Raw genomic sequence first — 14,222 nt, 5'->3', positions numbered from 1 at the left:
TGTATACATGTGCCATGTTGGTGTGCTGCACCTATTCACTCGTCATTTACATTAGGTATATCTCCTAATGCTATCTCTCCCCCCTTCCCCCACCCCACAACAGGCCCCGGTGTGTGATGTTCGCCTTCCTGTGTCCAAATGTCCTCATTGTTCAATTCCCACCCATGAGTGAGTGTATGCAGTGTTTGGTTTTCTGTTCTTGCAATAGTTTGCTGAGAATGATGGTTTCCAGCTTCATCCATGTCCCTACAAAGGACTTGAACTCATCCTTTTTTATGGCTGCATAGTATTCCATGGTGTATATGTGCCACATTTTCTTAATCCAGTCTGTCATTGATGGACATTTGGATTGGTTCCAAGTCTTTGCTATTGTGAATAGTCTAGGCATTATTTTGGTGGAGCAAATTACACTGGTAAAAACATTGTGCTGTGGCTATTTTATTTTAACAACCTCTAATCCAAGTGCTGCGGCTATTTTAATTCCCTTTAAATTTTAAAATATAATTATTGCATATTTTGGCACTATGCAATAGAGTATGTTGTCAAGTAATGATTATAAATGTAAAAGAGTCTGCATAATAATGAAAATAGCTTATTCATAAATAAATGAAAATAGCTTATTAATAAATAACTTCAACCTTAGGAGCAAAACAAACAAACAAATAATGTAATTTAAAATGGACAAAAGATCTGAATAGATACTTCTTAAAATAACACATATAAACAGCCAACAAGTGTATTTTTAAAATGCTCAACATCACTCATCATCAGGGAAATGAAAATCAAAATCAAAACTATAATGAGATATCGTCTAACTGCAGTTAGAATGGCTATTATCAAAAAGACAAAAACAATAACAGATGCTGGCAGCATACAGAGAAAGGGAAACTCTTGCACACCCTTGGTGGGAATGTAAAGTGAAATAGCCATTGTGGAAAATAATATGGAGGTTCCTCAACAAATTAAACATGCACAGAAAGACAAATACTACATAATCTCATTTTTATGTGGAGCCTAAAAAAGTTGATCTCATAGAAGTAGAATGTAGAATAATGGTTACCAGAGGCTGGGTGAAAGGGGAGGATGAGGGTAGGTTGATCAAGGGGTAGAAAGTTACAATTAGATAGGAGTAGCTGGGACTACAGGCAAGTGCCACCATACCCGGCTAATTTTAGTATTTTTAGTAGAGACGGGGTTTCACCATATTGGCCAGGCTGGTCTCAAACTCCTGACCTTGTGATCTGCCTGCCTTGGCCTCCCAAAGTGTTGGGATTACAGGCGTGAGCCACAGCACCTGGCCTATTTTGTATTCTTTTCTTAAATTTTTGATCTTAAATTTTCTTTAATTCAGCAGTATTTCTTTTTATTTTTAACTGACAAAAATTGTATATATTTGTGGCATACGACATGTTGTAATATATATGTACATTGTGGAATGGCTAAGTCAAGCTATTTAACATATACATTTCTTTCATATACTTATTTTTTTGTGAGAACACTTGAAATCTATTAGCTTAACAATTCTTTTTGTATGTAATATACTTTTATTTACATAAACAGGCCTTAGGGCTGGATTTGGCCTGCAGGTTCCATGGGTTAGTAGGTGCAGCAAACCATCATGGTACACGTATACCTATGTAACAAACCTGCATGTTCTGCACATGTATTCACGCCCCCCCACCCTTTTTTTTTTTTTTTTTTAGAAGAAATAAAAAAAAAAGATTTGGGACACATAACATTTGTTTGTTTGTTTGTTTGTTTGTTTGTTTGTTTTTTGAGATGGTGTCTCCTTCTGTTGCCCAGTATGGAGTTCAGTGGTGTGATCTCAGCTCACTGCAACCTCCACCTCCTGGATTCAAGCAATTCTCCTGCCTCAGCCTCCCAAGTAGCTGGGATTACAGGCATGTGCCACCACACCCAGCTAATTTTTTCATTTTTTTGGTAGAGATGGGGTTTTACCACGTTGGCCAAGCTGGTCTTGAATTCCTGACCTCAGGTGATCCGTCCATCTTGGCCTCCCAAAGTGCTGGGATTACAGGTGTGAGCCACCATGCCCAGCCAACATTTTGTGTTCTTACCAATAGCATGGAGGTTTGGATTTCTTCATATCTTTGCCAATACTTTTTGTCTTTTTAAAAATTTAATAATATGCATCCTGACAGCTGTGCAATGATATTGAGATTTTGATTTGCATTTCTCTGATGATTGAACATTTTTTCATATGTCTATTGGCTATTTATATGTTTTCTTTGGAGAAATATTTATTCAAGTCCTTAGTCCATTTTAAAATTGGGTTTATTTATTTATTTATGTATTTACTATTGAGATGTAGAAGGTCTTTATATATTCTGGAAATTAACTCTTTATCAGATAAATGGTTTCCAAATATTTTCTACCATTGTATAGGTTGCCTTTTTTATTTTATTTTATTTTATTTTTTTTTGAGACGGAGTCTCGCTCTGTCGCCCGGGCTGGAGTACAGTGGCCGGATCTCAGCTCACTGCAAGCTCTGCCTCCCGGGTTTACGCCATTCTCCTGCCTCAGCCTTCCCAGTAGCTGGGACTATAGGCGCCTGCCACCTCGCCCAGCTAGTTTTTTGTATTTTTTAGTAGAGATGGGGTTTCACCATGTTAGCCAGGATGGTCTCAATTTCCTGACCTCGTGATCCGCCCGTCTCGGCCTCCCAAAGTGCTGGGATTACAGGCTTGAGCCACCGCGCCCAGCCAAGGTTGCGTTTTTGATAGAATAGCATCTGACTTTTATTTAGTCAGAACAACTCTTTTCAGGGTGGTCCAGTAATTTATATACTTGATCTTTGTAACATGATAGCCCCTAGTTAATGTGGTTTTTGAGCACGTGAAATGTGCTAGTGTATCTAAGCAACTGAATGTGTAATGTTACTAACTTTGATTAATTTAAATTTTAAAAACTGATACTTGATTCAGTTATTGTAATACTTTTTAGTATGTTTAGAATGGCTTAGGTATATGAATCTACTTTTTCACCTGTAAATTTAATGAAATCTAAATACAGATTAAGACTCTTCAATTAAAATTTGGCATCTGCATTGAGATGTCCCATTAGTTTGGAGATGTAGTAAAGTAAAAGACCTAAATTCTTTCATTAGTAATTTTTATATTTATTAAATATTGAAATGCTAATATTTTGGATGTATGGAGTTAAAATATATCATTAAAGTTAATTTCGTCTGTTTAACTTTTTTAATGTGATTACTAGAAAATTCTCAATTAAATACATGGCTTGGATTATATTTCAGTATATACCATTTTTTAAAGTCAGCTGTTTATTATTATGATTAAGCCGACAATGTCACTAAAAGCCATAATTTTCTCACAAATGATTGTGTTTTATCACAACATTATGGTCTCATTGGTTTATCTTAGTCTTTGTTGAACAAGTAATAGAGACAAATGGACCCCACGGGAATTTTTATTATTTCTCCAGCATTTGGTTTACATTGTAAATTGTATATAAACCAACCACCAAAATCAGATTATAAAATGTTAAAGTTAAGACAGTAATTAGCAGAAATGAGCAATCTCAAAAGTCGAGAAAAGCATATGATAGGACACACAGGATTGTTGCCTTACTGAGATGAAGGTTATGCTGAGACATAAATCACAAAAACTCTTTTTAAAAATTACCTTTACTCAGAGGGCAACTTGTTTTTGATGATGTTTTGTTTTGATGATTTCCATTTTTATATGATGAAGAGAAGAAAAATAACCTATAAAGTAAAATAAATATCAAATATCAATGGTTTAAAGGATTTCAGAGAAGATGGGAGTCCAGGTGTCATTATTTATTAAGTTACATTTTGTTAGATAAAGATGAATGAAGTCTACTGACATTTAATTAATAATGTTAATGATAAGAATGCCGAAAGATTTAATGAGATTGTCAAATGTTCAGTCTTTGAAGATGTTACTTTGGGACAATAGGTCAGGTGAGTTCGGCAGAGGGTCAGGCTTGAAGGCCGGCCAAGACTTATGCCCTGAGACAGTCTAACTGGTCTCTGTGGTTGCTAGGGTTTGGAAGTAACCCAACACCTGAGAACCAGGAAATTCTTGGGGCAAACACAAAAATGCCTGAGGTATCACCAGTCATATATACAGAGCAGAGATGAGAAAAATACAGCCATGTCTCTGTGGCCAACTGTTTGGAACGCAGCTGGGTGATAAGTTAACAATGCCTGTGGGCTCTGTGCAGAAATGTTCTGCCCTCCTCCTCCCCTCCCCACCATGTTGAAGCAAAGCTTTTGTGCCAGAGGCAACATATAGAGTAGATAGAACATAAACTTTGAAATAGACAGACCCTAGCTGTACTTGTTATTAACTAAATAACCTGGTGTAAGTTACTTAACTTTTTTAACTTTCATTTTCCCATCTGCAAAACTGGACAAATAAATTGAATTTATAGAATTATTAGAAAACTAAATGTTAGAAAATATATATGCATATATTTTTGTGTATGTTTATAAGCATACACACATATCCACATGTATATCCTTATGTTATACTAGATACTACCCAGATGGCATCCTAGACATAGGTCTCTAAACAGCTATCATTCATATCTAGGACTAAAATTAACATAATCTTAATCTAAATTTCAAAAACTCTAAAAACATTATAGAATGCCATGAACATGTACACAAATACTATCTATTGCTGGAATACGCATTCAGTTTACTAAGAAACTAGACAGGGAAAAATTACTATTGGCTAATTTGTACTACATTTAACTTCACAATGTCAAAATTTTAACAAAAGCCTTTTGTTTTCACTACTACTTAACTAAAGCATTGACTCAACTGTTGATATAAATCACAGTATTTGTATAATGTAGAAATACATGTGCAGTAACAATATTTCTTTAAAATGCACTAATGGCTATAAAGGAACTAAAAGACATGTTTTAAGTAACTAATTGCATTTGCGAAATACAGGATGAACTCAAGCATAACTGAATTTTCTGATTGTCTCTCCCCAGTGTAGACTGCCCATCTTATTGGTAACATAAAAGCTATAGAAACAGAGTATGGATATTAATTTTGAACTACCTCTGGAATAGTGCCTATAGACCACTTAGAGGAAAGAATATAGTTGTTAATTAGGGCAACGTCCATTTTCTTTTTCAAAAATATTACTATCTGTTTAGCAAAAGATAAATATTATAAATGCTTAAATAATAATTATTCCTGAAACTAGATCCTTTATTTGGGTTTGGTTTTTAATGAAAATACTTTCTAATATTTAATTTTTCTTTTTAGTTAAAAAAAGATATAGTCTTTAATTGAAAGTTGCTTTTCCTAACTACTTATTTCTAAGTCTTAGAAAAAAATTGATGGGAACCTTGCTCCATTACTTTAAGGCTGGTGATTCCTGATGTTTTAGAAACCTGGAAACGTAAACTGCTCTGTCCAGTTAAGAATATTTTGTTGAGATTTTGTGCATGAAAAGACAAATAATTAAATTACAAAGAGTAGCATCTTGTCTTTTATAAGAATAATTTTCTATACTGTAGCCATTTTCTCCTTGAATAACCTTTTGTCTGTCTGCAAACCTTGAAACAGAATCTGGTTTAATTGTTTTTTGACTCCTTAGTGTGCTACTGGTTGTGCAGAAGGTTTATCCACGTTTTGCAACTAACGAAGGTTTCAGAACCCTCCAGAAGTCTGTTAAACATCTGCTGAACACTCTGGATTCCCCAGCTCAAGGTATTATATTTCCATCTTACTGTGTTAAATTCAGTGTCACAAAGCCCACTGGAAATATAAAGCAGAGTGCAATGAAAGTAATCATGTAGAGATGATATTATTCTTAGGTGAGGACATATGCTATGAATAAATCTGGATCTCAAGTTAATCGAAGTGTGGAGAAAGGGAGAAATGGCCAAGAAGAAGGAACTGTGACTTTCTAGGGTTTTTATTTAGGTGAAAATGATCTCTGTTAGCTTATAAAACTATGTTTATACTTGGTATACACAAAAAAATCAGGGAATATGCCTCAACAAATAGATTTCTACCTTACTATTTGAAACAAATGCCTAAAGTGAATTGCAGTTTTTCATTTCATTTTCAAATTTTGATTTTTTTTTAATTAGAGTTCTTTCATTGCAAAAATATGCCCCTCAACCATCTTGATATTAGAGCACAAATAGATATATAATATATATATTATATACTGCTGTGTCCAGTAAGACAAGGTATAACATGTTGGTAGTAAATATACTGCTGTGTAAATATACTGCTGTGTCCAGTAAGACAAGGTATAACATGTTGGTAGTGAGTCACAGAATGTCCCTTTGGCACATCTAGAATAGTACTGTCTACACACATGGAGACATACAGCTACATACACACAGACACATACAGACAAAGGTTTGGAGATATAAGGAATAAATCCCTATTTGCCAAGTTCTGTTAACAGTTTATCTCTGGTGAATAAATTTAGAATTATGTTTTCTCAGCTGAGTTTGTCAGCTTTTACATATGTCGACTTTTACCTTTAGATTACAAAATAAGCATCCTGAGATCATCAGGTCAAAAGCTGACTGTTCATTATATAGTCTTGAAATATCAATTTTTCATATAAAAAGAAAGCATGCCTGTGAAGGCTTTGAAGAATTCTCACTGGAGGGTCCAACAATACTCTTGGATGTCATTTTCTGTTAGTCTAGAGCATTTTTTATGTCTACAATTGCAGAATTGATGGTTAGCTTGCAGGATTGACCATTATTAAATGTGATGGTCTTGACGTCCATCAGAAAAACAGGATTACTCTAAAAAAAAAGTTTAGGCTAGAAAACCAGACAAAGTGCTAACAAACATAATTACTTCCTCTCTATTCTTTTCATATTTGCATTTTAAAGGCTTAAGAACTTAATGTTTCTCCTTACTACCTTTTCCTTTTTATCTTCAGACTCACACTTTATAATTAATATAAAGTAAAGTAATAAAGTAACATTTTAAAAAATTTTAAGTACAAAGCTCACCTGTGCTTCAAAAGCTGGAGAAGTAAGTGGCATTTCTTATTAAGCAGGGAGCAGAACACATTTCCTGGTGAAAGATGTAATTCAGTTTTCAATATTTAACGGTGACCATGTCTTATGTCTATGACTGTGCTAATCATTTTGGCAAGTCTTAAAACACGTCATTGGATGGTCAAGAAGACAAGAAAATACACCAAGGAAATGTATTTTCATTCATAAAATTTGATGTACTTACCTTTTGTTTGTTTTTAAATTCCCTGCACTGTGAGTTTATCAAGCCAAGAATACCAATACAGATGTATTAATGTCAATTCCTAAAAGTTATTAACTTCAAACCCCTACCTGTTTGAGCAGAAATTGTGTAGACTTTGAAAACCCTCCTAAGTATTTCTAGGAATCTTTCAGGGAACTTAAACTTGTCACTGAAGGCAGAACTAGTGACTACAGTTCAACAGCACTGGGGTCTCTGGTCCAAGTACAAATACCCGCCCTGTAACCCAGGCCACCTCATTCTTACTCTTCACAGTGTTCAGCAGTATTTTTGAAAATGAACATCCTTTCTCCCTTGGTTTTTTACTCTGTTATGCTGGAGTGGAGTGGTATCTCATAGCAGAGTTGCTTGGATTCTCTCTAATATAATGGTTAAGATAGCTTTGTAGGCTTCATATCACTCTTTCAAGTAAAGAACATAATAGGTAATATTTATTGTATCAATGCTCAGTCCTTTAGTATCTGAAATTCGTTTTATCATCTAAATAACTCTGTGAGATACAGTTATTATCCCATTTTATAGACAAAAAAACAGAGGCTTAAGGAGGCTGGGTGCTTGTCTTACGTTACTCATCCAGCAAACGACCAAACTGAGATTAGAACTTGGATCTGTATATCTCCAAAGCTAGGCCCCGGGAGCTCTTTTATGAACAGCCTCACTTAAACATCTGCCTTCTGGGACATACTTGCTTCTGAGGTATCTCACTGGGACATGCAAGTACCGGCTTAACCTCAGAAGGGCCCGCACTTTCAGCCACTGATGGAGCTTGGCTCTCCATTCACACTTACCATTCTGTGGGAAGCCACATGCTACATTTTTTCCACTGCCTTCCCTCATTCCTCTCCACACTCTGATTTCTACCCACTTTCCTCACACCATGTTTATCTCTGATCCACCCTGAAGTATGAGCATACTTCAAGAGTTCTTCAGGAGCCTCCTTAGCAACCATGAAAATAGAGAGTTGCTAATAAACAACCTGGCAAGAAGGTTGCCTCCTAACTTCCTATCTCAAGATATCTAATTCTCAGCTCTGTTCCAGCTCGGATCCTTGCTACACAGTTAATACACTCTATAGTATGTCCATTTATAAATACTGAGTTTTGGGAGCAGAGATTATCTTTGTGACACATTGGAATTTGTTATTTTGCAAAATAGTACATTATATAAAACTACATTTTTAGGATGTAATTTAGGATAGAAAGCAATCCTTACTGATAAAAAGAGGTTATCTATGGACCATATTTCTGTGTCTTTGAATATAATTTTAAGTATTCCTAATCTTCCAAATATAAAAGAAGTAAAATCTCAGTTTTTAAGGGTTTGTAACATTTTCTATTTCCTTAAGACCTGTTTAGTATAGCATTTCTTCCAGTGTACTTTATAGTCCTTAGTGACCAGAGGGAAAAGTCTTGATTTAACTTCAGGGTCAAGTCTATCATTGATAATATAAAGTTAATTTTCTATTAGTTACTTATTTTATTTGACTTGATGAAAAAGAGAAACTATAACCACGTAGTATTACAAATACCACTTAGCTTGTTCAGCATCACATAGGAGTTCAAAGTGAGCAAAATTTGATCTTAGAAAAAGTTTTATATGCCTTTCCATTGCAAAAGCATAAATCTCAACAGGTGTTTAAAACTGTAGTTATTCTCTATATAGATGCCAATGCATAATAGGTATTACTATTGTTAATTAGGTTTATTATTCTGGGCATCCCATTCATTCTTGGCCCTTTAACTCACTGATGCGTTACTATTATTAGAGCAATAATATTCAGCTGCATCGTGAGCAGAGCACAGGAAAACTCCACTCTGCTGAACAGGAAAAACTGAGACAGCTGCTCTGCCAGATAGTAGGGGCCGTACAAACATGACTTAAACATGACTGATATAGGTGACAGACAAGGAGATTTTTAATTCTGGGATAGTCTTTTTTACACACATGCTAATTTAAATAAAATTAATAATCAGGACCAGAAAAAATTGGGTGATTGCATAGTTTTGTGCTAGTACCTTTTCAGAAGGCTTTAGGTTGCACTAACTAGAGACAATACAAGAACTATTGAAGCTGGTAATAAAATGTCCCATTGAAAGTGATTAGGCCAATGCTAAAAATGACAACATTGAAACATACTGGATTATTTATAAGGAATGAGTAGAGTCTGAAGAGAAGGCTGAAATAAGTGATACCATTTCCCTAAAGGAGCTGAATTAAAGTATTGGATTTATGATGTTTTTATTTATGCAGGGGCCATTTAAAACATTTTCATTTTCAATTTTTATGTGAATGCCGTTGCACACTTACTCTTTTATGATACAACCTTATGCAGCAGGCTGAATCAGGGACCTAGTTAACTTCTGGGGGTAGCTCATGGTGTTGAATTAGATCTTTGTATGTGGTTTCCATTAGATCAAACTTAGTGACTGCCTTCCACACTATGCACCTTCATATTATTTGAGAACTCTCAGAACAGTTCTGTTAACATCAGTCAATTTGCATTCCCAGCTGCATTCAATTGAGATTAGTGGCTGCTTTTTGAAAGACAGAAAATACAGATTAGTGATGGCAGATGTTTCCTAAGGCTACATTCTAGACAACTGAAGGCAAAAAAAAAAAAAAAAAAAAAAAAAAATTCCAGTGACCCATAAGACTAAAATTGGCTTCATTTGATTAACAAATCATGTGGTAGTCAATCTTCATTATAGTACTCAGCAGTCATCTGCATATGCAGGTCCTGGGATAAAATAATGTAGTGGCTTGATGCACAGACAAAGAACTTGTTAGAAATGCATATGCTTGACCATTGGGATTGTTTTGATCAGTAGGCATCTATTTCCTATAAATATCACAAATATTTCCAACAAAAGAGCAGAGATGTCTTTTATACAATTCTTTGGAGAATGATTCTGCAGATTTCTGCATTTTCTCCTCATTAATTTGACCTGGGATGGTTTTCACTGAGGAAGAAAATCTTTAAGCAAACATGTTAAATGTTTACCTATATCAAAATTATTACTTTAGGTGACTCCGATAATGTAACACATGTGTGGAGTGAGGATGTTGGACAGACATTATCTCCAAGCAGTCTGGCTGCGCAGTAAGTCTTTGTTTATTTCTAAATAGGTAGATAATTTGGCTGAATAAACAATGAAAACAATTTCTAAACATAATTCTCTTGTGTACATAAGCATGGAATAGAAAAACCAACTATTGACTGAGCAAAGGGAAGGGCATAGTCCAAATAAAGTTGAAACTTATTTTTTGATATTATTTAATGATACTTTAGCATTGCACAAAAAAAATCTCTTTTTCAGTTCCAAGCTTGCATAACTAGATCTAATGTGTCATGTCTGGATTGGTTACCTTATGCCTATGAGGATGATCTAGCTGGAGGGCTGCCAACACTTTTCTTTCGCTACAAACAGTGTATAAGTATCTGTCTTGCTCTGTGCAGGCTGCTATAGCGAAGTACCATAAACTGAGCAGTTTATAATCAAGCTTCCTAATACTGTCATGTTAGGGGTTAGGAGTTCAACATATGAATTGCAGGAGAACATACTCATTCATACCATAGCAGCCTCCGATTTTTTTATTACTATTTTTTGGGTTTCTAGAGAATAAAAATATTTTTTATGCTTAAACAAGATAATGCAAAATTTGCTTGCTTTCAGTGCTATTCAGTTAGGCAAAACTGTTTGTAGATTATTTAATTTGGGGCTTTTATCGGCATATATAAAGTCCCAGGAATAGGCAGTGGAAATAACAGCAGCAACTATGCTGTCTAAAGACCATTAATGTAAGCAGATCCTGAAGTAATTGTGATAATTATGGTAAGAAATGCAAACAGTTGCTTATGGTAGTTAATTGAGGCAAATTCCTGTAGTTCAAGGCGAATTTAGAGACTAGATGGCCTGCCTGTTAGGTAAAGATTGCTTTAGCCTATAAATTATACTATTGAAATTCTTTGATTTTAGTCCCAAAGGATACGTTTTTGTGCTAACGGAAATTTATACAAATAAAAACAAACAGGAGTACTTAGGTTTAACCAATTTTTTGTTTTTCTAAAATAGAATGTACGTAGTTGTTTGCAAACTTTCTATTATTTAATGAGAAGTTCTCCAACTCTGAGAGTAGATTCTGACCAAAATCCTTGCATAAACAACTACCTCCTGTTTCTGCTGCCATCTCTCTCATCCTCTAAGGTGGCTGACCCAGGTGCTTCTCCCAGAGCAACCAAGCCCTTAGGCAATTTCATCCTAGCCAGGCTGCCATGTTTCAAATAGTCGTGTCTTTTAAACACATTCCCTCTATAGCCATCAAAAATAATAATAGCAAAATACCTTTAAACTGAGATAACTGCATGCTTATTGCTGAAGCCAGGTATTTTTATCAGAGCCTCGAGGCATCCATAGCATTGATAATGTCAGCGCCACAGACCTGCAAGTTCCACAGCAAATATAGTTAGTTGCTGACAGCTAGCTGACAGTTTATTAGGAAGAATTCAATACTTCTAAGATGGCCCTTGTTGTGATTGATGAAATTAAGGGATTTCTTATCTTCAGACTTCCTTTCCATTCCAGCTTTAAAATAATCACAGAGTGGTAACACTGGTATAAGATAAAAGTTATTTTGGCTCAGAATTTTCTAAAGCAAATTTTCAAAAATACTTTTCCCTCATAGCTCTACTTTCTCCTAATTATTTTTGTTCTGAAGCCATTATCTTTGTTTTGTATTTGTATTTATGAACATGAATGTGCATATCCAGACAATTACCTTTTATTGTAAGCACTCTTGGAAATTAGGTAGAATTTTGTATAAAGGATTACTCCAGTGTTTTAAGGGAATAATTGGGTATTTATGCCAAAACTGTGGCACACACATATGAGATCTTATTTTGGAGTATACTAAGTCTATTCTCAACAGTTTTTGTACTCAAATGTTCTTTATGAAACTAAGAGGATGGCTTAGATGATATTTCAAGGTCAATTCTAGCCCAACTGTCCTCTATTTTAAGCTTGACAATATACCATGAAAATCCCTTGTTCCGGTCCATCTAGTAGATAAGGCCAATATTTTGCTGTTGAGCAGTGCACCAAGTGGAAATAGCTCTATGTTGTAACAATGATAACGGAGAGAAAGACAAACACAAAAGAAGGAAAGGCAATATTGGGAAGTGTGGGGAAAGGTGAGGAGAGGAAGGGAGAACCACCTTACTGAAGCAGGAGAACAACCCGACATGTGCTTATCCAGCGATGCCCCATTGGGTACTTCTCAGATAAATGGCCAGTATCTCTGCAGCTTCCGGCATCTCTTTTCCTCATGTATTTGTCCTTTCCACAGATACTAACTTAAGTGTATGATGTACGAAATACAAATGCTAGATATTCTGTGATGAGGATGGGGTCGGGGTGAACAGGGAGTGGGATACAAAACTAAATGGATCATTCTTTCAAGTTGCTCAGAGGAGAAATGTTTATCTTGAAACCTCTACTTATCGCTATAGCCAAATAAAATAGATGGATTATTCTACCCTCCTCTTCCCAAAATAGATGCAGTCAATTTGCAATTATTCTCATAATTTCATTTGTGTCTTCTTTGATGTCTTGGATTCTCAAATCCCATCTTCCAGCTTATCTTTAGAATATTCTTTCTGACACTGCTTCCTACTTCCCTCAACATTCTGAAACTGTCATTTCAAAACACCTGCTGAGGGTTTTTTGAGCAAGTGCTGTGACTATATTGGTTATTATTAGACCTTGGCTTGATTTGATTTGACTTGACTCACTGATATCATAGGTGGACTACAGTCCATGAAACTTGACTGTAGGCGTGACTTCATATTATATTGGTAACCTATACAACAGGGTTAGTTTTATCACCTGTCGCACCCCTGTTGCATTTTTAACAGTAATAATGTGATTTAGAAATTTCCCTAATAGACAGTTTCTTTTACTTAGGACAGAAAACTTACTCTAAGAATACACTCTCCTGTCCTTCATTCGTGTATTGATTAATGGCATTGACTATCTATATAAGGAGGCTTTGATAAATAATGAAGCTCACTGCCTAAAATCTCTAAGGTCTGAGACCACCAAATATAGTATTACTAAGAGTCTCTAGTCAAGGAAATGCCTATGCACAAGCATGAGCACTTGGAAAATGGATACTTTTTGAAAAATATATAAAGACTATGAATAGTATTTAAATGAGTCAGCCCTCTGACCACTTTGCTGTGCTCTGATTGCCAAGTTAGAGACTTTTCTTGCCATTCATTTTTTTTCTTTTAAAGTTCCTCAAGGATCCAATGTTGTTAAACCCACATTTAAGCACCCTGAGTCTTCTTTAATATTGATGAAAACCTTTTCCTGCATTTACTAGTTATGCCAAGATTAATTGCTCCCACTCGTATTTTAATAAAATCTAAGTTGAACATCCAGTAGGACTAGTTAATTTGTGTTTTGTACAGTTTGATTCTAAACAGATGATCCTCAAATCAGCCATTGACATTTATTCCATCTTTACATAAAATTCAATAGTAGACACTAAGGGAAGAAGTTACAAAATAAATAGAGATGCAGCCTCACAGTTGAAGCGACAGAGCACACATAATATGCACATACTCATTCACATAGCCTTACTCACTCATATAGCCTTAAAAATCTTAGGCCCCATCCTCACATGCCAACCACTTTGAAAGGAAACCAGAAAGTGGTTAATTTGGAAACACTAAATTGGTTGATTGGAGAAAAAAGGAACTTATATGGGTCATTGGGACCCTATTAGTTCACAATTAAATGAATTCAAATCTAGTTATTCAATGTTATAAGTGGAAAGGACCTAGCAGATCATCCAGTCCCCTAGCTTTCAATTGACGAGAAGAATCGGAGAGTCAGAAGGGGGTGGCCAGATTTAGAAAATAAAAAGAAAAGTGAAA

General features: G+C 35.2%; 1 protein-coding gene across 1 annotated transcript in view; it reads left to right on the top strand.

The window, feature by feature from the left end:
• The window catches only part of ABCA12 (ATP binding cassette subfamily A member 12), a 214,699-nt gene that overhangs the window by 102,017 nt on the left and 98,460 nt on the right, over positions 1 to 14,222 (top strand). The window contains exons 8-9 of the mRNA XM_023217266.2: positions 5,628 to 5,740; positions 10,310 to 10,385. Coding sequence (XP_023073034.1) covers positions 5,628 to 5,740; positions 10,310 to 10,385 — 189 coding nt within the window. The remainder of the gene's footprint in view (positions 1 to 5,627; positions 5,741 to 10,309; positions 10,386 to 14,222) is intronic.

This window comes from Piliocolobus tephrosceles, chromosome 11, assembly GCF_002776525.5.
Source record: "Piliocolobus tephrosceles isolate RC106 chromosome 11, ASM277652v3, whole genome shotgun sequence".
Classification (NCBI taxonomy): domain Eukaryota; kingdom Metazoa; phylum Chordata; class Mammalia; order Primates; family Cercopithecidae; genus Piliocolobus; species Piliocolobus tephrosceles.
Note: the sequence above shows the minus strand (reverse complement) of the source record. Positions and strands in the feature narration are given on the sequence as shown.